The sequence below is a fragment of the Microcebus murinus genome, chromosome 26 (assembly GCF_040939455.1).
Source record: "Microcebus murinus isolate Inina chromosome 26, M.murinus_Inina_mat1.0, whole genome shotgun sequence".
NCBI classification, from domain to species: Eukaryota; Metazoa; Chordata; class Mammalia; order Primates; family Cheirogaleidae; genus Microcebus; species Microcebus murinus.
Genome location: NC_134129.1, coordinates 17,712,501 through 17,738,136, shown reverse-complemented (window position 1 = coordinate 17,738,136; position 25,636 = coordinate 17,712,501). Strand labels below are relative to the sequence as shown.

At 44.7% G+C, this 25,636-nt stretch overlaps 2 protein-coding genes across 3 annotated transcripts in view; both read right to left on the bottom strand.

The window, feature by feature from the left end:
* The window catches only part of TXK (TXK tyrosine kinase), a 46,028-nt gene extending 23,188 nt beyond the window's left edge, over positions 1-22,840 (bottom strand). Inside the window, exons 1-6 of one of the 2 annotated variants that reach the window (XM_075997754.1) lie at positions 22,599-22,840; positions 12,538-12,592; positions 10,472-10,574; positions 8,446-8,651; positions 6,508-6,573; positions 2,769-2,823 (exon numbers count right to left, since the gene is read on the bottom strand). In XM_075997754.1, coding sequence (XP_075853869.1) covers positions 2,769-2,823; positions 6,508-6,573; positions 8,446-8,651; positions 10,472-10,574; positions 12,538-12,592; positions 22,599-22,614 — 501 coding nt within the window. In that variant the 5' untranslated portion in view covers positions 22,615-22,840. Of the gene's footprint in view, positions 1-2,768; positions 2,824-6,507; positions 6,574-8,445; positions 8,652-10,471; positions 10,575-12,537; positions 12,609-22,598 lie in introns of those variants that run through there. The other variant, XM_075997756.1, reaches the window with a different exon arrangement.
* A 1,420-nt stretch (positions 22,841-24,260) lies between these two features.
* The window catches only part of TEC (tec protein tyrosine kinase), an 82,106-nt gene continuing 80,730 nt past the window's right edge, over positions 24,261-25,636 (bottom strand). Inside the window, exon 18 of the mRNA XM_075997800.1 lies at positions 24,261-24,874. Coding sequence (XP_075853915.1) covers positions 24,791-24,874 — 84 coding nt within the window. The 3' untranslated portion in view covers positions 24,261-24,790. The remainder of the gene's footprint in view (positions 24,875-25,636) is intronic.

Here is a 25,636-nt window from a genome sequence, read left to right as displayed (position 1 = left end):
ATATTTTTAAGATAAAGAATGAGATTGGGCCTGGCGAGGTGGCTCACGCCTATAATCCTAGCACTCTAGGAGGCCGAGGCTGCGGGCGAATTGCTCGAGGTCAAGAGTTCGAGACCAGCCTGAGCAAGAGTAAGACCCCCATCTCTACTATAAACAGAAAGAAATTAATTGGCCAACTAATATATAGAGAAAAAATTAGCCAGGCATGGTGGTGCATGCCTGTAGTCCCAGCTACTCAGGAGGCTGAGGCAGGAAGATCGCTTGAGCCCAGAAGTTTGAGGTTGCTGTGAGCTAGGCTGACACCACGGCACTCACTCTAGCCTGGGCAACAAAGCAAGACTCATTCCTGTTTTTTTTTGAGACAGAATCTCACTTTGTTGCCCGGGCTAGAGTGAGTGCTGTGGCGGCAGCCTAGCTCACAGCAACCTCAAACTCCTGGGCTCAAGCGATCCTCCTGCCTCAGCCTCCCGAGTAGCTGGGACTACAGGCACGCGCCACCATGCCCGGCTAATTTTTTCTATATATTTTTAGCTGGCCAATTAATTTCTTTCTATTTATAGTAGAGACGGGGGTCTCGCTCTTGCTCAGGCTGGTTTCGAACTCCTGACCTCGAGCGATCCTCCCGCCTCGGCCTCCTAGAGTGCTGGGATGACAGGCGTGAGCCACCGGGCCTGGCCCACTTAGTTCTTTTTGTTGTATGGATCAGGTCAATAGATAAAAATAGCTGATGAAGAGGAAGAACTCTGAGGCAGACCGACAAGATTGTATTCTGACAGAAGAGTGACAACATGGCAGACAGAAACACATCTGGAAATGAAGGGACTAGGAAAAGAGATTGGAGTTAATGATAAGGATAGAGTGACAAAAAATTTGGGAGAGTCTGAAGGGAAGAGCAAAGGGAACCATTTTATCTGCGATAGGGCTCTGGGAGAAAGAGGAAGAGAAAGAGCAAAAGAAGAACATGATAAGCTTCATGTGAGGTGACGAATTGGATCCCTGTTGACATGCTTTGGGAGATTCCAATAAAACTGCGAATTGCTTTCAAATAACCTTGAATGTTGCACCGTTTGGATTTGTTTGTTGGGCATTGTAAAAAACTTGCTGCTTTGCCAAGTGTACTTATGATTATGAAGGGCAAGAAAAAAAATCTCAGAATCTTGTTAAATTCATGAAAATTTACACTTATAAAGAGCTGACAATATTTACACTGTGCTAGAAAACAACACAACGCAAACAGCATTGGTCTGACCCTCAAGGTAAACGTAATACATTAGGCAGAGTCTTCTCTTTCTCCTTCCAGATAGTTACCAAGATAGAAGCCTCATTCCCTGCTCAATTTTTTTTTTCAACTCTTACAGCCACTTGAAATGATGACATTTAGCTTTTATTGAGTTCCTACCGTGTGCAAAAGTATAAGATGTAAAAGACATTTCTAGATTTCCTCAACATCCAAGAGCAGTGCACAATGACACACACACACACACACCCCTCTTACCGGGTTTCTAGTTTTGATTCTACTTTTACCCGAAGTCAATATTTACTGACAGTTGGAAATTTGAACTCTATGCAGTTTTGTTTTGGTTTGACCTAAATGAGCAGTTTTGATCTGAGTTTGCTATTTCGGCTACCCTACTCTTGCCTTTGTTTCCAAAGAACAAAGGAACAACCGCAGCACCATGTAGTTTTTCTACATTCGTGTTTTTCGTGTTTTGTTTTGTCTTCAAAAGGAAGATTTATTTGACAAGTTTCACTTAGCGCAATATACCTAAAAGGAAATCACAGTACAATGAAAGACTTAAATCGAGGCCTCAGAATTTCGAACCGACACCAAGACCAAAATCCTAAAGTATTGGTATTGAGTCTCAAATTTCCCCATTAACTTAAAAAAAAAAAAAAAAAAAAAGCTTCAACTTACAGGTTATTAAATGAAACTAGAATTAACAAACATGCCAAAATGTTTCACTTTAATTGTAGACATAGCTCCTATATTGAGTTTTACAGAAAAGCATGTCTTTCAACATGCATCCAAACAATGTTCAATATCTTGTGGTATAATAGCAACATTTAACGTAATTCAACTGCTTTTAACCTAAATGCACTTAACTGCTTAAGTACATCCTACAACATATAACTAACTTGAGAAAAAGCTAGAACTTGTTTAACAGTTATACTTTACTCAACTTTGCTGTTACATCCTGGATGAGTGTTCAAAAATACCCAACCTTAAATCTTTAAAACAATCCTGATTTCCACTTACAGAGCAAGCATAAATCACAAGCTCGTATTGCAAAAAACTGTTAAACAGGTTTTGTTTTTCTTTAAAAAAAAAAGTTGACCAAGAGTCAGTGGTTAGGATCACTTACATTCCCCTATATTCGTGTTTTTAATAAGTCTAATGTGAGTTCATGAGAATCCAGTGTCTATTTGCCTGCCTTTGATTCAAAGATTATATGGGTAACTCGAGGCAGAAGTATGTTGGAGTTAAAATCATTTCAGGAGAAACATATTCCTGAAAGTATGATGAAAGCCCAGGAAAAACATGGTCTGATACAAATACATATGGTTTACAAATTATCAGAAAATGTGTAGCAGGAAGGAAGTTGTAATAATATTTTAGAACTAGAAAGAACAAAGGAATAATGCATCTTTTCAGTTAGTGTCTTTAGAAATGATCTCTCAGAGAAATTTTGAAACTATTCACAGATTTGTTTATAAATAACACTGAACTTGTTATAAATTTGTTTTGTTTATAAATCACACTGAATTACCTCTTGTCTCAATAGACGTTCTGCCTGATTTCTGGTAATATTTCTATGGTACCACCTGGAAAAGCAATAAAAATAATTTGTAATCAATTTCTACTCAGAATCAATTTTTTCAGGAAAAAAAAACAACCTGCTTCATTTCCTTCATTTTTAAGAACTTGTTTCAGAACTGATTTTAGATAGCTGAGGGTTTTTTTAAAAATTCAGATAAACAATGATATACTACTTATGGGTCAATTAGTTAAGTTTAATATAATTTTATTAATTTCAAGTCACTTTCTAGTTTATTCTATCATATCTCAATTCACCTTTCTAATATACACCCAGTATATAATTTTGAATGATTTAACTTATTCTTTTTTTTTTTTTTTTTTTGAGACAGAGTCTCACTCTGTCACCCGGGCTAGAGTGCCGTGGCATCAGCCCAGCTCACAGCGACCTCAGACTCCTGGGCTCAAGCGATCCTCCTGCCTCAGCCTCCCGAGTAGCTGGGACTACAGGCATGCGCCACCATGCCCGGCTAAATTTTTCTATATATTTTTAGTTGGCCAATTAATTTCTTTCTGTCTTTAGTAGAGATTGGGAGGGGGGGAGTGTCTTACTCTTGCTCAGGCTGGTTTTGAACTCCTGACCTTGAGCGATCCTCCCGCCTCAGCCTCCCAGAGTGCTAGGATTACAGGGGTGAGCCACCGTGGCTGGCCTTAGCTTCTTATAAATTTTTATGAAAGATACGTGGTTAAGAAGTCATCTTCAACAAATAGTGCATGAGCTTTGGCAGACAGAGTAAAAATAAAAAGTTCCTCTTAGGAACTTTGGATTGGCATGTTTTTATGTGTGCTATGTTACCCTTTCTTGTTTTTTTTTGTTTTTTTTTTTGAGACAGAGTCTCACTCTGTTGCTCAGGCTAGACTGAGTGCCGTGGCATCAGCCTAGCTCACAGCAACCTCCAACTCCTGGCCTCAAGCGATCCTCCTGCCTCAGCCTCCCGAGTAGCTGGGACTACAGGCATGCGCCACCATGCCCAGATAATTTTTTCTATATATATTAGTTGGCCAATTAATTTCTTTCTATTTTTAGTAGAGACAGGGTCTCGCTCTTGCTCAGGCTGGTGTCGAACTCCTGACCTCAAGCGATCCTCCTGCCTCGGCCTCCCAGAGTGCTAGGATGACAGGCGTGAGCCCCCGTGCCAGGCCTATGTTATTCTTTCCAAAAGTTCCAATGAGCTCATTCTAACTTACCTGACCCTCCTAAGTACAGCACCTTGTAGTTGAGTACATGGAACAAACAGTGCAGATTCTGCCCCCAAACACCCTCTCTTACCCCGTCTACCTCCTCACCCACCCCTCACTCGCTAAGCTTCGTTCCCATTGAGATATTTTCCATCCTCAAATTCGCCAGCCCCTTTTCTGCGTCCAATCATGCTGTTTCCTCTGCAGGAGACATGTCTTTGAATGACTTCAGAATATCAGAACTACGCACAGTAAACACAATTAAATAATATCACCAGTTAAACACAGTTGTATTCGATAATACCTAGTAAGTAGGCAAATGTACAGGAGAGAGAGAGGGAAAATGGTAGAACGAAAGAGAGACAAAGGAAAATTGAAAAAAGTTTTCACTCCAAAACAAGATCTTTCAAAAGATTTTAAAGTTCATCTCCTGTTACCAGAAACACTGTTTTTGTAGACAGTGGAAGGAAGAATGCATATCTAATCAGGCACTGAGTCACCGCAGGTGGGCCAAATGGTGGCAACCCGAAAATCCTGTACCTGACTTTGAGTGTTGAGCTCATCTCATCACCTGGACTTCCCCTAACAGCCGAGAGGGGAAAGAAGCCACTAAATTAAAAAGGTCAGATATTTAAAATATTAATGGCATCAAATTGAAAGTAAACTTTTTTTTTTTTTTTTTTTTTTTTTGAGACAGAGTCTCGCTTTGTTGTCCAGGCTAGAGTGAGTGCTGTGGCATCAGCCTCGCTCACAGCAACCTCCAACTCCTGGCCTCAAGCGATCCTCCTGCCTCAGCCTCCCAAGTAGCTGGGACTACAGGCATGCGCCACCATGCCCGGCTCATTTTTTCTATATATATATTAGTTGGCCAATTAATTTCTTTCTATTTATAGTAGAGACAGGGTCTCGATCTTACTCAGGCTGGTTTCGAACTCCTGACCTCAAGCAATCCGCCCGCCTTGGCCTCCCAGAGTGCTAGGATTACAGGCGTGAGCCACCGCACCTGGCCTAAATTTTTCTATTTTTAGTAGAAGCCCGGGGGGGGGGGGGGGGGGAGGGTCTCACTTTGCTCAGGCTGGTCTCGAACTCCCGAGCTCAAGCGATCCTCCCTCCTCAGCCTCCCAGAGTGCTGGGATTACAGGCATGAGCCACCACACCTGGACTAAAAGTAAACTTTTAAAAAGATGAACCACAGAGAATTCAAGATGATTCCAGATGATTCTAGACAGAGTAATTTGACTATCACTAGTGGGAACAAGAGTAGCTATAATGTTAAACTGTGAACATCATTCAAGACTTTTTAATGAATATTAAAATTGGAGGAAACAATTTCCAGGTGAGTCTATGACCTCTTATTGTAGAAAGAGAAAATTCTTGCAAAATAAACGAGGCAGCATTAGACATGGGGAACTAGCTTAACGGGGCCTCCACTGGCTCACTTGTGAAATTTGGACGTTAAAAGGAGAATAGTGATTAGAGGTCACTAAAATAAATTGAATCTGTGAAAAGCTGAGACTGCATAATGATACTCAACAAGGGAAATGTTAATATAAATTATATTTTTTTAAATAGTGTAGTGGGATGGCTGGATCAAATGGTAGATCCACTTGTATCGCTTTAAGGCATCTCCATATTGCTTTCCACAGAGGTTGCACTCAGGTGGGCTAATTTAAATTAGTAGCAAGGCCAACCAAGGAAATTCTTTCATTCAGTTCTATTTGCTGCCTGGTTCTCAGAAAACTACTTGTCTTCATGCCTCAACTCACATCACTACTGCCACCTGCTGGAAGCACATGCTAATTGCAAGATAAGTACCATGGGGTCGGGATGGGGGTGGAGGTGGGGGAACATGTTCAAACTGAAAACCTAAATTTAGAAAAAGCACAGGACTAGTTCCAGCTCTGCCATTCTCTACCAGTAATCTAGCAGCCTCAGTTTCTCGTCTGAAGAATGAGAGGCTTAAAAAGTGATTGCTAAGATCTCCTCCACTCTTCCAAATCTCTGATTGCAACGAAAATAAATTTCAAGCAGAACTCTAGTGAGCGTACCAAAGGCTCTTCCAAATGACAGTGTTAGCCTAGCTCTTACCAAGTTCTTATCTTCAGCTATTTATAAAAATATATAGAATCATGAGCCAAAAATGTAATCACTTGTCTATATATAGTAAGTCCAATTTGCCACTCATTGAAAATTTAATGTCATTTTTAAAAGTCAATTTTCTAGCTGGGATAGAAAGGCAAACAAGCCCCAGATGAGTGTTTGGTTTCACTCTGTAGCTGTGAAAAGAAAAAAGGTGGCCATATAAAACAAAACAAAAAGAAGTTTAAGAAAAAGAAGTTTCTGAATCAACCATGATAAGGAACAAAGGGCTCTTCACTGCTAAAAATGTCAAATGTGTTACTTTCTCTTCTTTTTACAGACCAAAAACAGTGCCTGCACCTATAAGCTGCCAACATGTCCCAGATTTTCATACCGGTAGGTTAACCATAGACCATACTTCGGAGGAGACTTACTCATATATCTCTAAATTGGTTATTTTGTTTTCAGTCACGTAGTTGCTTGGGATTAAGCCTTCATTCCTAGAACAAAAGAAAAAGCAAAAATCAAATTGGCATTATCGTGGCAACAATCCTTTTATTTTTTTTTTAATTCCTTTAATTAAATTTTCTTTTATTTTTTTTTTACTTCCCAACATTTCTAGAGCAGCAACAATCCTTTTAAAACCTCAAGGATGTAGGGGAAAAGCAAATTGATTTTACTGATTAAATTGTTAAAAGAAGGAAAAAGTTTTGTTTTGTTTTTTTTCATTTCCAACTCAACAAAAATCTCTGTACAAGAAATACTAAAGTCCTGACTTTTGATGTGAGTGGATTAAGAGGTTTGAGGGCCCCAAAATCTTTTCAGAGAGGAAAAGGAGCACTTAAATGATCGTTCGATGCCATACTGACTAGGTTAAAAACAGGGCAATCACCAAGATATGAGGGTTTCTTTTTTTTTTTTCAATTGCTGCAGAGTATTCCATAGTATAGATATTCTAGTTTAGCAACTCCACTATGGCTAACAGTACTGTAAAGAAATCCTTCAAGATGCCTTCATGTGCACAACTAAAAATATTTCTATAAGATAGATACCAAGGGCCGAGTGAGGTGGCTCATGTCTGTAACCCTAGCACTCAGGGAGGCCGAGGCGGGAGGATCGCTCAAGGTCAGGAGTTCGAAACCAGCCTAAGCAAGAGCGAGACCCCTGTCTCTACTAAAAATAGAAAGAAATTAATTGGCCAACTAAAAATATAGATATATAAAATGAGCTGGGCATGGTGGCGCATGCCTGTAGTCCCAGCTACTCGGGAGGAGGCTGAGGCAGGAGGATCGCTTGAGCCCTGGAGTTGGAGGTTGCTGTGAGCGAGGCTGACACCACGGCACTCTAGCCTGGGTGACAGAGTGAGACTCTGTCTCAAAAAACAAACAAACAAAAAAATACTTAGATACTTATAATCTCCAAATCTCGGCAATGATCAGAAATCAATGCCAGCATTCTCTCCCAGGGAGTCCAGACAGTCCTCAGAATCCTTCTCAACCCAGTACTGCACTCAAACATGAATCACTTATTGCAAATGACTCAATGAAACCTGGCTGCATCCCGGGTTTTTTTTTTTTCTTTCTTTCCAATTTAACTCAGCAGCTACTGCAAATGTTTGCTTCTAAACCTAGTCATTGCCGACACATAAAAATAAACAAGATACTATTTCTGTTCTTATTTTAGAACTTCACAGGGAAAAAAAAAAACCCACAAATTCCCAAATACAGTACAACTCAGAATAAGAACCTATATTGGAGGTTTTAAGAAAAATTCTTTTTTTTTTTAAAGAAGAAATGCTAATGATTAGTCCTATTTTACAAATTAAGTGAAAACTCAGAGAGGGTAAGTGACTCGCCCAAAGACACACAGCAGGTGGCAGGAGTGGAGGCGAAGCCAGGTGTGTCTGGTTCTGACAGTGCCTTGAGTGTCTGTGACCTAACGCTCTCTCTCAAATGCACGCCAGGGTGTGGGACAGGCTTGGCTTCGTGCAAAGGGCAGAGTTATAAACCTGGAGAAAATGAGCCGCTCGACAGTCTTCTTTATGTTTTGAGGTCGGTCTTTAAGAAGCTAAAAGAGGAAGAATTTGCTAGAAGAATTTGGAAGAATTTGCTAGAATTTGCTAGAAGAATTTGGAAGAATTTGCTAGAATTTGCTAGAAGAATTTGGAAGAATTTGCTAGAATTTGCTAGAAGAATTTGGAAGAATTTGCTAGAATTTGCTAGAAGAATTTGGAAGAATTTGCTAGAAGAATTTGGAAGGATTTGCTAGAAGAATTTGGAAGAATTTGCTAGAATTTGCTAGAAGAATTTGGAAGGATTTGCTAGAATTTGCTAGAAGAATTTGGAAGAATTGGAGTAGTCCACGTGTCTCACCCCAAACGGTCTCTGGCTTTCCACCAGTGAGGGTTGCACTTTTCCAGAATCAAGTATTCTTCTGATCTCTTCAAGGCCAGATTACAGGGTTCCCTGGGCAGGAAATCGTAAAGCGCCTTCACCCGGATCTTCTCTCCAGCAACCTCGGAGGCCGGGAGGGGAGGCAGGGGCTTGCGTTTGGACGGCTGTGCACAGCCCCTGCCGGGCTGCAATAAAACCAACAAACCAGTTGCTTTGTTATCATTTTAGTGCTTTGTCCCTTTGCACCTGGGTGTCGAGTGTGACTCCACGCGGTTAGCAAAAATGATAGAGATTAACATTACTCTCTGTATCAATCATTTGAAATATATATAAAAAAAATCTAAATAAATAAGTTTGTATGAAAAGAAGAAATTCCAGTTTTTTATTCTACTGCCCGCGCTTTGTAAAATCTGGGGTGTTTAAACAATGAGATCCCGAGTAGAATAAAGGAAGGGAGACAAAAAGCAAGCGAGTGCAAAGGGTTAAAAGAAAAAACCAGGGGTACGGCATGTCTGCTTGCAGACTCAGGCTCTCTCCGGCTGCAGCCAGGCAGAAGCCAGGGTGGGGTCAACGTAGGAAATGCCTGACCCACGCACTCATCCTGTCCCAAATTTCTGAGATCACAAGTTCTCTTGTCAGCATTGCATTCGATTTTTTCTTTTATGTTTTCTTTTTTTTATTTTTCTTTTTTTATTTTTTCTTCTTTTTTTTTTATTTCGGCATATTATGGGGGCACAAATCTTAAGGTTTCAATAAATGCCCTTCCCCCCCCTTTATTTATTTATTTTTTTTGAGATAGGGTCTCACTCTGTCACCAGGCTGCAGTTCAACGGCACAATTCTACCTCACTGCAGCCTCGAACTCCTGGACTCAAGGAATCCTCCCACCTGAGCCTCTAGAGTAGCTGGGGCTACAGGAATGTCTCACCTCACCCAGCTAATTGGTTTTTTGTTTTTTGTTTTTTCTTGAGACAGAGTCTCACTCTGTTGCCCAGGCTAGAGTAAGTGCCGTGGCGTCAGCCTCGCTCACAGCAACCTCAAACTCCTGGGCTCAAGCGATCCTCCTGCCTCAGCCTCCCGAGTAGCTGGGACTACAGGCATGCGCCACCATGCCCGGCTCATTTTTCTATATATATATATTAGTTGGCCAATTAATTTCTTTCTATTTTTAGTAGAGACGGGGTCTCGCTCTTGCTCATGCTGGTCTCGAACTCCTGACCTTTGAGCGATCCTCCCGCCTCAGCCTCCCAGAGTGCCAGGATGACAGGTGTGAGCCACCGTGCCCGGCCTCACCCGTCTAATTTTTTTATTATTTATTTATTTATTTTATTTTTCCCCAGAGATTGGGGGGTGGGGGGGTCTCACTATGTTGCTCAGGCTGGTCTCGAACTCCTGACCTCGGGCTCCCAAATCACTTCCCTGTGAAATGCCCAGCCTGGATTTATTCATGCCACAATTTTTAAAAGATGATTTACTCTTCAATAGTTGTAAAGATTTTTCTCTCTTAGAAGAGGAAAAATGGCCTTTTTCTTTCATGTACAAATGCGTGCATTTGGGTTTTCCACGCTTCCCTGTGGAGAATCCTGTTTCTCCCAACACTGAACTGAAAATTAATCCTGACTTCAAAGTGGCGGTAGCCTGAATACATTTTTTTCCCCTGTTCATTGCTTTTTATTTATTTATTTTGTATTTTACCTATTTTATTTATTTTTTCCAGCGTATTATGGGGGTACAAATGTTAAGGTTACCTATATTGCCTTTCCCTGTTCATTGTTTATTTTCAAGTTCTGCCTTGAGAGGAACAGAGGCTATTTTAACTGGTCCTTTTTTTTTTTTCTTTTACTTCTTTCTAGAACATTCGTTCACTGTTTATTAAACAGTTATTTTGTGCATAAGCGTGCATGATAGGAAGTTCGAGGCATGGCAACCAACAGTACCTTGTGGAGTGTAGACCCTACAAAGACGACCTCCCTCTGTCCCTCCCCCCGTGTGGACATGATACTCACTTGCTTCCTACTAGACAATTCGCTGAGCCGTGGCAGGTGTCGCTGAGGGTGTTTTTCTGCAAGTCCTTCATCTCGGCTCAGGCTGATCTGTGTTCTCACTTGCCTTGCATTGAAAAGCAAGCGTGTTACAATGAGCATTTGTGCACCAGGTATAAACCCTCCAGGATTCTCAGAACCTATGGAAAAATCTGGGTGTCTTCCCAACTGCCTTTTTATTCAGAAGGCTTCCTAACCCCGTCTCCCTATTAGCTCTCAGAACTTATTAGCTCTCAGAACTTAAGTTTTCTTACCCAGGAACCAGCAATGCTCACAGCATATAAAGTTGTTATAAAAACACCTGCAAACCTAGCACTCTGGGAGGCTGAGGCGGGAGGATCGCTCAAAGTTCGAGGCCAGGTGTGCTGGCTCACGCCTGTCATCCTAGCACTCTGGGAGGCCGAGGCAGGAGGATTGCTCAAGGTCAGGAGTTCGAGACCAGCCTGAGCAAGAGCGAGACCCCATCTCTACTAAAAATTGAAAGAAATTAATCAACCAACCAAAAATATATAGAAAAAAATGAGCCGGGCATGGTGGCGCATGCCTGTAGTCCCAGCTACTCGGGAGGCTGAGGCAGGAGGATTGCTTGAGCCCAGGAGTTCGAGGTTGCTGTGAGCGAGGCTGACAACACCACACTCTAGCCTGGGCAACAGAGTGAGACTCTGCCTCAAAAATAAAGAAATAAATAAACTTCAATTTCCTCATCTGTAAAATGGGGATTGTAAAAATAAATAAATAAATAGGTGGTTTTGGAGTTATGTGAGCTAATAAATGGATAGTGTCTATTTAGGACACGACTATTAAACATTAGCAGTTACTATTAACATGGTGCTCTGGGTTTAATTCTTATGCTGTCATTTTCTGAGCACCAAAGTATATAAAATACACTGATAGTTTTGGGGAGATACTCAGATAAAACGAAGACAGGATTCTTGTCCTGCAAAAGCAAAAAAATACAGAGTGGAACACAGACCTATAAGCAGCAAATGTGGCATGAATATAAAGTAGAGAACCAAGCTAGTTAAGAACCAAGAACCAAATGTCAGAACACAATGGAAGGGCCAGGCGTGCTGGCTCACGCCTGTCATCCTAGCACTCTGGGAGGCCGAGGCGGGAGGATCGCTAACGACAGGAGTTCGAGACCAGCCTGAGCAAGAGTGAGACCCCGTCTCTACTATGAATAGAAAGAAATTAATTGGCCAACTAAAAATATATAGAGAAAAAATTAGCCGGGCATGGAGGCACATGCCTGTAGTCCCAGCTACTCGGGAGGCTGAGGCAGGAGGATGGCTTAAGCCCGGGAGTTTGAGGTTGAGGTTGCTGTGTCACTCTAGCCTGGGCAACAAAGTGAGATTCTGTCTCAAAAAAAAAAAAAGAACACAATGTAAGGAGCAATTGAATTTAAAAGGATCAAGAAAGCGGCTGGGACTTGGTGGCTCACGCCTGTAATACCAGCACTCTGGGAGGCCAAGGCAGGAGGATTGCTTGAGTTCAGGAGTTCGAGACCAGCCTGAGCAAGAGCAAGACCCCTGTCTCTACTATAAATAGAAAGAAATCAGCCAAACAATTAAAAATAGAAAAAGTTAGCCGGGCATGGTGTCGCACGCCTGGAGTCCAGCCACTCGGGAGGCTGAGGCAGGAGGATCGCTTGAACCCAGGATTTTGAGGTTGCTGTGAGCGAGGCTGACGCCAGGGCACTCACTCTAGCCTGGGCAACAGAGTGACACTCTGTCTCAAAGAAATAGGATCAAGAAAGGAGGTGGGGCAGGGGCAAGATATGTAACCCTAACGATATTTGTATTCCCATAATATGAAGGAATAAAATAAAATAAAATAAAATAAAATAAAAAAGGATGAGCTGATATTTAACCTACGTCTTTAAACGCATGGCCATTCCACAGCAGGGACATGGGACCAGGGCTCCCAGGCAGAGAGAACAGCGGATACAGAGCGACGCGGAGACTGGACAGGTAATAAAAAGACTGCGGCTTAGTTAATTTCTAAGAAGTTTCCCCCGGAAGCAGACTTACCGCTTCTGCAGGGAGCAGCAACAGCAGCAGCAGAACACCGACTGGATGGTGTTATCTGAAAAGCAGATCATGCTCGGCTGTTAGAAAGAAGCCATGAGTCCCGGCTCCCCGGCCAGGTAGGTGAGGCTGGGCGTGCTATTCCAAAAGAGGAAGTCCCTAAGGGCAGGGGTGATAGGAATTATTACAAAGGACATTCATTTCTCACTTTTATGGCAAAAAAATATATATATATGGTATAAAAAAATTAAAGAATAATTTTAAAGAAAAAAAAAAGCAAAGGACATCAAAGCTTTGACCGTGCCCCCTCCTTCACTAGTGGAAGACGAAAAACTGTCACTAAGGCAAAAAGTTAAGTTACTGGCACCCGGGTCAGTGTGGTTTCCCTTCTCAGGCTCTTCTGCCCTGGTCTTGTTTACTCATTTCCTCAGTCTGCCAATGACGAATGACCAGTATATTCCACTCCTCCTCTGTCAGGGCTGGTGTTAGCTAACCAACGTGCAAAAGACTAGAATTCCAAAAAAACCAGTGTTCTCCTAGGAAATCTGTTAGCAAGGATTTCGAATTAGGTGCATCAAAAGATTTTAAACAAACAAACAAAAACAGGCTTCTTAACTTTACTATGGGTTGAGTACAACTAGAAACTGATCCTTTTTGTTTTTCTTTTTTTATTATTATTATGTTTTTTATTGTTGGTTTTTCAATTGATAATCTAACTAGAAAGAGATTGATCTTTTTTTTTACTTTTTTTTTTTCCTTTGATCCCATGGAGACCAGATAGAAACTGATCCTTTAAAGAAGAACTTTCTAATAAATATGGGCCATGCTTACACTTTCTTTGTCAAACTTAATATTTATTTGATTTAAGTTAGATGGTTTGCCATTTTATTTATTTTATTTTATTTTTTGAGACAGAGTCTCACTCTGTTGCCCAGGCTAGAGTGAGTGCCGTGGCGTCAGCCTCGCTCACAGCGACCTCAGACTCCTGGGCTCAAGCGATCCTCCTGCCTCAGCCTCCCGAGTAGCTGGGACTACAGGCATGTGCCACCATGCGCAGCTAATTTTTTCTAAATATTTTTAGTTGGCCAATTAATGTCTTTCTATTTTTAGTAGAGACAGGATCTCACTCTTGCTCAGGCTGGTCTCAAACTTCGAGCTCAAGCAATCCTCCCCCCTCAGCCTCCCAAAGTACTGGGATTACAGGCGTCAGCCACAGCGCCTGGCCAATATATTATATCTTTTAAGGACGGGACAACCATCTCCATTGATTCAAATAGAGTGAAGTCGTCTTCTTCTGGAACATCATCCTCACTCTCCAAACCCCGAATCCCATCCTGAATGTCTTGCGACTCTGTTTCCTTTAGAACCACTGGCCCCGATCTCTCCTGTGGAGCACTAGAGCTCTCACGGGGCAGATGAGAAGGGCTGCTCGTGTTCTTTCCCGCTCCGCGACGACACGCATGGGTTGTGCAGATGCGCTGCGCAGCCACGCCCATCACTAGGGCTGATTTTCATAGCCACGCCCATCACTAGGGCTGATTTTCATAGCCACACCCATCACTAGGGCTGATTTTCATAGCCATGCCCATCACTAGCGCTGATTTTCATAGCCACGCCCATCACTAGCGCTGATTTTCATAGCCATGCCCATCACTAGGGCTGATTTTCATAGCCACGCCCATCACTAGCGCTGATTTCCATAGCCACGCCCATCACTAGGGCTGATTTTCATAGCCACGCCCATCACTAGCGCTGATTTTCATAGCCATGCCCATCACTAGGGCTGATTTTCATAGCCACGCCCATCACTAGCGCTGATTTTCATAGCCATGCCCATCACTAGGGCTGATTTTCATAGCCACGCCCATCACTAGCGCTGATTTCCATAGCCACGCCCATCACTAGGGCTGATTTTCATAGCCACACCCATCACTAGGGCTGATTTTCGGGGTAGGTCTTCTATTGGGCACATGCTTAGACATCCTGCTGGGGCTTATTGTATGGGGAGGTCTTATTTTCGGGGAAGCACGGCAGTAAGAAATGAAGCTGGTATAATACACTCCCTAAATTCCAAACAAAACCCTGTGTGTCCTCATCGTGATGCACCAACCCAACTCCCTCCTGGTGACCAGGAAAATCCCCTGCTACTCGGACCCCCTTCAGTGCCTTTCGGTTCAGTGGTTCAAGGAATCCCACAATGGCCACAGGACAGTGTCAACTTCCAGAATTCACCAAAGAGAGAGTTCTTCTCTTTGGCATAGAATCCCCAAACCCACCAACCCAAGGTCACAGGGAAAGTAAACAACAATATTCCAGGGGACTGTTAGTTGTAATGGTGAGAGCGGCACTCCAATCTTTGCTGCTTGTTTCCCAGACTTGGGTACCCTAGCCTTGTAAAAACCAAACCGTATCGGCTACTGATTTAAGACCTCAATCGTGGCCAGGCGAGGTGGCTCACGCCTGTCATCCTAGCACTCTGGGAGGCCGAGGTGGGAGGATCGCTCAAGGTCAGGAGTTCGAAACCAGCCTGAGCAAGAGCGAAACCCCATCTCTACTAAAAATACAAAGAAATTAATTGGACAACTAAAAATATATAGAAAAAATTAGCATGGTGGCGCATGCCTGTAGTCCCAGCTACTCGGGAGGCTGAGGCAGGAGGATCGCTTGAGCCCAGGAGTTTGAGGTTGCTGTGAGCGAGGCTGACGCCACGGCACTCACTCTAGCCCGGGCAACAAAGCGAGAGTCTGTCTCAAAAAAAAAAAAAAAGAAGACTTTAATTGCATCCTATATGACTATGGTCCCCAAATCCCAGGCCACGACCCATTACCGTCTGCGGCCTGTTAGGAAACTCATGGTTTCCCTTCTGTCCCCATTGTAAGAGTTTCAACCCCACTCCTCTCCCCAAGATCTCCCTGTCCCCAATCTCCCAGCCTTGTTCTTTCTAAGTTCCCAATTATCGGGCCAACTTTTTGACCCTTGCCCATGAGTGATTGTAAGTCAATGCCTCAGACTCTTTCTTCCCCTGATGAAGTGTGTCCTTCAGGTGTCCTCCCTGAAGTTCCGGGAGGACTTTATGTCAGCAGAAGCTATCAGGCCACCTGCGAAGGAGGCTGTTTCCCCTTGCTGCACACTTAGGGTGCAGGTCTGTCTGTCTATAAATCAGGCCAGAGCTGTCCCTCCATTTGACAGAGAACTACCCATGAGGCCACTGATGGGAATCGAACAAGAAGTAGAAAAATCAGGTACGATGTGGACCTTACGAAAGTTTCTGGAACCTTCTGGATCCTTCTGGATCTGCGGGGGGCCCACTTTCATATATACTATTTCCAGACTAGGGTAGACAACGGCCACACACGCCCAACTTCATAGTTCATGGAATCAGATAACAAACACTCAGCTCCTGATAGGCAGTTTGGACCACGTAGATATTTGGTGGCCTGTGACCAAACGTTCAGCCTTGACAGCAGCAAGACGGGAGCTCCTTCTTAAGGGAAAGATAGTTATATCAGCACAGGGTCAAGGCATTACTGCAAATTCCTGGGGGTTTGTGCTCTGATTCTCACACTGAGACTTTTCCAGAAGCTCCAAACATCCAGCGTCTCATACTCTCTTTGTCTTTTATCCCAGGCCACCACCAGCGCCAATTTAAGTAACCGAGAGTTGAGTCATAAATCTCCCAGCAAATAGGGTATTGCTGGATCCCTAACTATACATCTAAATAAATCCCAGACCCAACTTGGAATCTGTTTTGTAGAGCCACTCCTGACACCAGTCATTGTCTCCTTCAGGGTGCCAGACAAAATCATAGCATGCCAGCCGGGTGTGGTGGCTCGCGCCTGTCATCCTAGCACTCTGGGAGGCCAAGGTGGGAGGATCGCTCGAGGTCAGGAGTTCGAGACCAGCCTGAGCAAGAGCGAGACCCCGTCTCTACTATAAATAGAAAGAAATTCATTGGCCAACTAATATATGTAGAAAAAATGAGCCGGGCATGGTGGTGCATGCCTGTAGTCCCAGCTACTCGGGAGGCTGAGGCAGGAGGATCGCTTGAGCCCAGGAGTTGGAGGTTGCTGTGAGCTAGGCTGACGCCACGGCACTCACTCTACCCTGGGAGACAAAGTGAGACTCTGTGTCAAAAAAAAAAAAAAAGAATATATATATATGACACTTGCACTCAAATGTTTATAGCAGGAAAATATATGAAATCTCAGTTTGTCGCCCAGGCTAGAGTGAGTGCCATGGCGTCAGCCTAGCTCACAGCAACCTCAAACTCCTGGGCTCAAGCCATCCTCCTGCCTCAGCCTCCCGAGTAGCTGGGACTACCGGCATGAGCCACCATGCCCGGCTCATTTGTTCTATTTTTAGTTGTTTGCCAAAGTTCTTTCTATTTTTAGTAGAGACGAGGTCTCCGTCTTGCTCAGGCTGGTTTCAAACTCCTGACCTTGAGCAATCCTCCCACCTCGGCCTCCCGGAGTGCTAGGATGACAGACATGAGGCACCATGCCCGGCCACTAATGTCCGCTTTAACAGGAAGTCTATTTCTGAGAAAGGACATCACTTCAGCCGCAGGCAAAATAGTGGTCAAAGTGGCCAAGTTTTGTTTTGCAATCTGAGGCTCTCCCTGCTTTTGCCACTGAGTGAGTTCTCTATTGTTGGAAACAAATTATTCCCAAACCTAGTGACTTAAAACAATTTCCTGCAAGAACATTTTTTTTGGCCGGGCGTGGCAGCTCTCGCCTGTAATCCTAGCACTGGGAGGCCGAGGTGGGAGGATTGCTCAAGGTCAGGAGTTCGAAACCAGCCTGAGCAAGAGTGAGACCCCCGTCTCTACTATAAATAGAAAGAAATTAATTAGCCAACTAATATATATAGAGAAAAAATTAGGCGGGCATGGTGGCGCATGCCTGTAGTCCCAGCTACTCGGGAGGCTGAGGCAGGAGGATTGCTTGAGCCCAGGAGTTGGAGGTTGCTGTGAGCGAGGCTGACGCCATGGCACTCACTCTAGCCTGGGCAACAGAGTGAGACTCTGTCTCAAAATAAATAAATAAATAAATAAATATAAAAACTTTTTTTTGGAAAAGGGAAAAGAAGAAAAAAAGGTCAAAAATAAATTTTTATAAAATAAAATAAAAAATAACATTCAACAAGCCATGATTTTTGGGTGTATAAAAGAGAAATAAAATTAAATTAAATTAAAAAAAATAAAAAACCAATTTCTGTGGGCCAGGACTTGGTTGAGGGACACCTTAGCTGGGTGCCTGGGGCCCCAGGTCTCTCCTGAAGTTGAGGTCAAACCAGCCTTGCATGGAGTGGGAGCATCCGCCCCAAGCTCCCGCACGGAGCTCCCGGGGACCCTTGGTGGCCTGGTCCCCCGGGCTGGGGATCCTCGCTGGGCTGCGAGACAGTGCACAGGACAGGGCAGCTGGAGACAGAAAGCCAGACAGCGGCTGGACGGGAGCCACAGCCTCTCTCTCCGCAACCCAGCCTCGGAGGTGACAGTCATTGTCTTTATCAGATTCTGTCCCGGAGAAACGAGGAGCTGGGTCCGATGCGTGCTCAGGAAGAAGGACACCCAGGGGTGCGACTGTGTGCAGGTGGACACCTCCAGGGCCGTGTTAGAAGCCACCTATGATGGCCACCTTCTAGAATAGCTGCCAGGATAGACTATAGTGACCGGCCAGAGCTAGTGTGAGCACCAAACACAAAAAGGAGTCCGAGATCCTTTGAAAGGAGAGGCCCAAGAAAGGCAAGCGTGGTCAAAGGGTCCATACCTCACCCTCGGACCGAGTTAGGGAGCTGAGCCCACAAACCTGCTTTGAACAGCACCCCATCCACGCCTCATGCACACCTGTATCGGCCGGGCGCGGGGGCTCACGCCTGTCGTCCTAGCACTCTGGGAGGCCGAGGCGGGAGGATCACTCGAGGTCAGGAGTTCGAGACCAGCCTGAGCAAGAGCGAGACCCCCCCCCAGTCTCTACTAAAAATAGAAAGAAATTAATAGGCCAACTAAAATATATATATAAAAAATTAGCCGGGCATGGTGGTGCATGCCTGTAGTCCCAGCTACTCAGGGAGACTGAGGCAGGAGGATCGCTTGAGCCGAGGAGTTCGAGACCAGCCTGAGCAAGAGCGAGACCCCGTCTCTACTAAAAATAGAAAGAAATTAATAGGCCAACTAAAAATATATAGAAAAAAATTAGCCGGGCGTGGTAGCACATGCCTGTAGTCCCAGCTACCTGGGAGGCTGAGGCAGGAGGATCGCTTTGAGGTTGCTGTGAACTAGGCTGAGGCCACAGCACTGTAGCCCGGGTGACAGAGTGAGATGCTGTCAAAAAAAAAAAAAAAAAAAAGATGCTGTCAAAAAAAAAAAAAAAATAGAACCACCTGTATTATTAATACTTTTCCTTCTACTTTATGAGTTGGGAAGACAAGAAGGCAGAGACATCAGGCAAAAATGGGGTGCAAGGGAGATCAGAGATGAACTTTTTAAACTCTCAGTCACTGTCCCTTGCCCATGTCTCTTATTTTTTTATTTTTTTTATTTTTTTTGAGACAGAGTCTCGCTTTGTTGCCCAGGCTAGAGTGAGTGCCATGGCCTCAGCCTAGCTCACAGCAACCTCAAACTCCTGGGCTCAAGCGATCCTCCTGCCTCAGCCTCCCGAGTAGCTGGGACTACAGGCATGCGCCACCATGCCCGGCTCATTTTTTCTATATATATTAGTTGGCCAATTAATTTCTTTCTATTTATAGTAGAGACAGGGTCTCACTCTTGCTCAGGCTGGTTTCGAACTCCTGACCTCGAGCAATCCGCCCGCCTCGGCCTCCCAGAATGCTGGGATTACAGGCGTGAGCCACCGCACCTGGCCGACCAGGTCTTTTAAATAACGCGGCTGGGCTGGCTCTGTCTTCGGGGCCACCGTGAGCTGGTAGAAACGCCAACTGCATTTTCCAGACTGAACTCGGCATCAATATCCTGCCTTCTAGAACGACATCCTCTGTCTCTAGTGCAGCCTTTGCAGACGGATTCCAAGACAGCCCTCCGCACGACAAATGTGTTTGGCAAATACATTTAAATGGATTATTTTTATTTTTTTTTTTTGCAGATAATTGATATTCTTTTTTATTATTATTTGTGGGGTTTTTTATTAACAGTAATTAAATTACTTGAGGCATTGCTTAGCTTTCTCCTTGTCAACAGCAACCACTCCTGATTTCACCCAGAAGAAAATGAGCCACGTCTAGCCAGAGTTTATGGCCAAAGAGAATGGGTGATTCTAACCATCACATCAAATGAATAAAAAGCTGGAAGGGATGGTGAGATTGCATCAAATCCCTGCCGGAGAGAATGATCCTTAAAATACCCCTGCTGAAAGGCAGGCTCTCCCCATCCGATTCCTTGGGCAATTTAATCCTTGGCCCAGCCCTCACGATTATTCATAATATATATAAGCAAATCCTTGCTGTTATAACTTCTAGCCTTTTCTGCAGTTCTAAACTCAGGGGAAATGAAGAACAGATGCTCACATAGCTTTTAATATTTCAATATTTTTATTCTATTTAATACAGGCTCAGCCTTGCCCAGCCACTGGGGCAGGCAGGGACAAAAAAAGTGGCTGCTTTTTAGCTTTTTCTGGTTTGCTTCACTTGGCCTATATTATAGATAACAGGCGGGCTTGCTTTTATCTGCGTGGATTTAAGACCGTAAGTTATATTCAGGTCAACACGAATGGAATAGCCTCCTTTATTTTATTTTATTTTATTTTATTTTATTTTACAAATTCTAGCAGCAAGCGTGGCCATGAAGTGATTTGACTTCAAAAGTTGACATTTAAAAACGACAATCAGTTTTTCCTAACGCCACCTAAAATTCAGAAATGCAAATATTCGACTCTGTTCGCTGGCCTTTTGATTGCTTTAATCTGATCCGGCTGAGCTGTGGTGCAGCCTGCTTCCATTGTCACCCAGAATTAAAATGAAAAGCAGTGTTTTTCTCCCCCGTTTTTGAACTGTCTGCACAATAAGCCCCTCTCTGGGGCTTACAGTTAATAATAAACATTCCCCAAACTGCACGTGGGGCTGAACAGACTCCCAAAGCAACTCCACGGTGAAGTTCACCAAGCACCTCTATCTTCTATCTCCTGGTTTATTATGGCACCTTGTTGAAAGGTGAGGCAAAAAGGGACTCCCCATTTTACAGACAGGGACCTGATGGGACGAACTTGCCGATCGAGATCCACCAAGGCTGTTGGCTGTAGCAAATCCAGAACTTGAACTTGGGCTCCTGGCCTTCAGCCCTGAGTTCTTCTTCTTTTTTTTTTTTTTTCTTTGAGACAAAGTCTTGCTTTGTTGCCTGGGCTAGAGTGAGTGCCATGGCGTCAGCCTAGCTCACAGCAACCTCCAACTCCTGGGCTCAAGCGATCCTCCTGCCTCAGCCTCCCAAGTAGCGGGGACTACAGGCATGCGCCACCATGCCCGGCTCATTTTTTCTATGTATTTTTAGTTGGCCAATTTATTAGTAGTAGGCCAATTTATTTTTAGTAGGCCAATTTAGTTGGCCAATTAATTTCTTTCTATTTATAGTAGAGACGGGGTCTCGCTCTTGCTCAGGCTGGTTTCAAACTCCTGACCTCGAGCGATCCTCCCGCCTTGGCCTCCCAGAGTGCTAGGATTACAGGTTAGCCCTGAGTTCTTTATATGAAATATTATTTTAAAAACAAACACTAGACCGGGCACGGTGGCTCACGCCTGTAATTCTAGCACTCTGGGAGGCTGAGGCAGGAGGATCCCTCAAGGTCAGGGGTTTGAGACCAGCCTGAGCAAGAGTGAGACCCCCATCTCTACTATAAATAGAAAGAAATTAATTGGCCAACTAATATAAATAGAAAAAATTAGCCGGGCATGGTGGTACATGCCTGTAGTCCCAGCTACTTGGGAGGCTGAGGCAGGAGGATCGCTTAAACCCAGGAGTCTGAGGTTGCTGTGAGCGAGGCTGACGCCACGGCACTCACTCTAGCCTGGGCAACAAAGCAAAACTCTGTCTCAAAAAAAAAAAAAGAAAGAATTAATTGGCCAACTAATATATATATATATAGAAAAAATTAGCCGGGCATGGTGGCGCATGCCTGTAGTCCCAGCTACTTGGGAGGCCGAGGCAGGAGGATCGCTCAAGGTCAGGGGTTTGAGACCAGCCTGAGCAAGAGCGAGACCCCCATCTCTACTATAAATAGAAAGAAATTAATTGGCCAACTAATATATATATAGAAAAAATGAGCCGGGCATGGTGGCGCATGCCTGTAGCCCCAGCTACTCGGGAGGCTGAGGCAGGAGGATCGCTTGAGCCCAGGAGTCTGAGGTTGCTGTGAGCTCGGCTGACGCCACGGCACTCACTCTAGCCCGGGCAACAAAGTGAGACTCTGTCTCAAGAAAAAAAATCAAATAAAAATAAAAATAAATAAATAAAAACACTTCACACTCATTCCATTTTTACACACACACACACACACACACACAGATTTTTTGTTTTTCTTTCATTTGTGCCCTGAATGCTCAACATTTACTAGAATCTCATCACCAGGGTGGTTATTTAAATAAGAAAGAAAATGCTAGGCCGGGCGCTGTGGCTCACGCCTGTAATCCTAGCTCTTGGGAGGCCGAGGCGGGCGGATTGCTCAAGGTCAGGAGTTCAAAACCAGCCTGAGCAAGAGCGAGACCCCGTCTCTACTATAAATAGAAAGAAATTAATTGGCCAACTGATATATATATAGAAAAAATTAGCCGGGCATGGTGGCGCATGCCTGTAGTCCCAGCTACTCGGGAGGCTGAGGCAGGAGGATCGCTTGAGCCCAGGAGTTGGAGGTTGCTGTGAGCGAGGCTGACGCCACGGCACTCACTCTAGCCTGGACAACAAAGGGAGACTCTGTCTCAAAAAAAAAAAAAAAAAAGAAAGAAAGAAAATGCTGTCACAAGCTCTATGCCTTAGAGAAAAAAAAAACTTGCTCTGCTGTCCAAGAATCAGGAAGATGCCCAGAGGGAGGCCTGGCAGGGAGGACAAAGCCCCTGTTACTTACAGGAGGAAAGAATCATGGCTCCCAAAGCAGTCTCGCCCTTCTGCGGTGCTCTGCTTGCAAAAACACATGTTTCAGCTGCAATCCTGGCGTCCCCACGAGGTCTGTCACCACGGGCCAAGTCAACCCCACCTATTTTCCTGTTCTCAAAACCTCAGAGGAGTGTGTGCACGACAGCCAGCAGCCTGCGTGAGAAATCGCGACGATCTGCACCCAAATCTCTCAGGGTGTGTGATGTGCTGCGAGCGCCCCGTTCCCAAACGTGTGGGTGACTTGCAAACGACGTTTTCAAGAAATCACAACATTTTGATAAAAAAAAAAAAGGGGGGGGGGCCTTCAAAACCATCAAGTCAAACTGCCCTCCCCTGGGCAGGAAAGGAAACCAAGGCACAGATAGAATGAGGGACTTGCCCAGGGCCACATGGCGAGTGGCAGAAACAGAAATGAGATTGGAGGCTTTGGGATATCAAGTCTAGAATGTTCCATTGTACCACTCAGTGGTGACACTTCAAGGACCTTGTTTTTTTCTTTTTCTTTTTTTTTTTTTTTTTTTTGAGACAGAGTCTCGCTTTGTTGCCCAGGCTAGAGTGAGTGCCATGGCGTCAGCCTCGCTCACAGCAACCTCCGATCCTCCTGCCTCAGCCTCCCAAAGTAGCTGGGACTACAGGCATGCTCCACCATGCCCGGCTAAGTTTTTCTTTTTTTTCTTTTTGTATATATATTAGTTGGCCAATTAATTTCTTTCTATTCATAGTAGAGACGGGGGTCTCGCTCTTGCTCAGGCTGGTTTCGAACTCCTGACCTTGAGCGATCCTCCCACCTCGGCCTCCCAGAGTGCTAGGATTACAGGCGTGAGCCACCGCGCCCGGCCAAGGACCTTGTTCAGGGAAGGACAATCTAAAAGGTGATGGGAGCATGGGCAAGAAAAACAAAAACAACAATGTCAACGAGATGCAACACACTTGGGAGTTTGTCTTCATCCCGTAAGGAAAACCCAACCAAAAATGAACTATTAAAGGAACAACAATCATGAAAATGCAGCATATTCACATTGCCCTTCCCATTTCCTGGCTCGATTAAGATCTCTTTAGCATTCTGGGTGAATACGCCTGTATTTTACTGCACCTTTTGCCTTAGCTATGCTTTCCTATCCAAATTTCTTTTTAAGTTTTAGTGAAAGTTATTTGAAGATTGTGAAAGAAAATGTTCCCCAATGCTGCCGGCTATTACCTGTCTGGTTTTCCCATCAAAAGTCTATGTGAGGCCGGGTGCGGTGGCTCACGCCTGTCATCTTAACACTCTGGGAGGCCAGGGCAGGAGGATGGCTCAAAGGTCAGGAGTTCGAAACCAGCCTGAGCAAGAAGAGCGAGACCCCGTCTCTACTATAAATAGAAAGAAATTAATTGGCCAACTAAAAATATATAGAGAAAAAATTAGCCAGGCATGGTGGCGCATGCCTGTGGTCCCAGCTACTCGGGAGGCTGAGGCAGGAGGATCGCTTGAGCCCAGGAGTTGGAGGTTGCTGTGAGCTAGGCTGACGCCACGACACTCTAGCCGGGGCAACACAGTGAGACTCTGTCTCAAAATAAAAAAGAAGGTGAGCGCGTATATTACAAGGACTAGACATTTCAATTAAAAGACAAGTCATGTTTCTTATAAATATAAGTTTATATATTATATATATTTACAATATGTACACAGCGTACAAATATTTTAAATGTGATACTATGTGCAGTCTTGGAACTAGAGGTGTTTTCACAAGAAAAAGACGGGGACTTATCCACGGTGGGTTCCTGATTCATCTAGAACCCAACTCTGGACAACGCCCCAGGCCTGGGTTTCCGGGGACGTCAAAGAGAAAGGACAGGTGGCTGGGACACAGCTCTGACACACTCCCCCTTCGGGCACCAGTTGACACGGTCCAATGACAGCCCCTACGGCGGCCACTCAAGTGCCAGAGGAGTGACCGGAAACGAGTGCTTGTAATCACCGTCTCCAAGGCAGCGTTTCCACGATCTAGAAGATTCCGTCGCAGAGGGAAGGCTGCTCTGGGAAGCAAATTCTTCAGGTGTTTGCACTTTATAAGTAAAACCATCTACACATCCAGGTGCTGCTAAATAAATTAACAGTCAGCCACCAAGCGCCATTCCTTCCTCGTGCTTTGGAATCTGGGAGCTGATGACCACAGCACCAGTTTATCTTCCAAAAGTTTCCTCGCACTCCACCAGTTCGTCTATCGTGCGCAGCAGGTCTCCGAAGGAAGGCCTTCCCTCTGGTTTCTGCAATCAGAAGCCCAAGAGAAGCTGTGAGTTCCAGAATGCACTCCAAAAAAAAAAAAAAAAAAAAAGTTCTCACACTCTGGGAGGCCGAGGCGGGAGGATCGCTTGAGCTCAGGAGTTGGAGACCAGCCTGAGCAAGAGCGAGACCCCGGTCTCTACTATAAATAGAAAGAAATTGGCCCAAACAACTAAAAATAGAAAGAAAAAAAAAATGAGCCGGGCATGGTGGCTCGTGCCTGTAGTCCCAGCTACTTGGGAGGGAGGCTGAGGCAGGAGGATGGGTTGAGGCCAGGAGTTGGAGGTTGCTGTGAGCTATGATGACGCCACTGAACTCTAGCCCGGGCAACAGAGTGAGACTCTGTCTCAAAACACAAAACAAAACAAAACAAAAAAAAACAAAGAAAAAGTTCTCAACGCCCAAATGCATGCAAGGCGTCCGTACTACAGACGGGGCTCACTGCTTGGGGTGGGACTACTCAGGCGTGGCTTAGGGGGTCTATCTCTACCCTCGTCTACACTGCAGGGAGTGATGCTAGGTTAGCTGCTCTCCTGTGACATCAAGTCCTGCCAATCTGCAGGGCCCTCTGCACCCCGCCCCTCCCCCTCCCCTTTGTCACCCTGTTTCATTTCCCACAGAGACCTCACGGGGGCCCTGGGTGAAGCCAGACTGCTCCCCGCCCCGGGTGCGTGTTTACAAGCACCTCCTTGTGCCTTTGCCGGGCTCCTCTCTCGCCCCCCCCCCCAACACCACTTCCTGCCCAG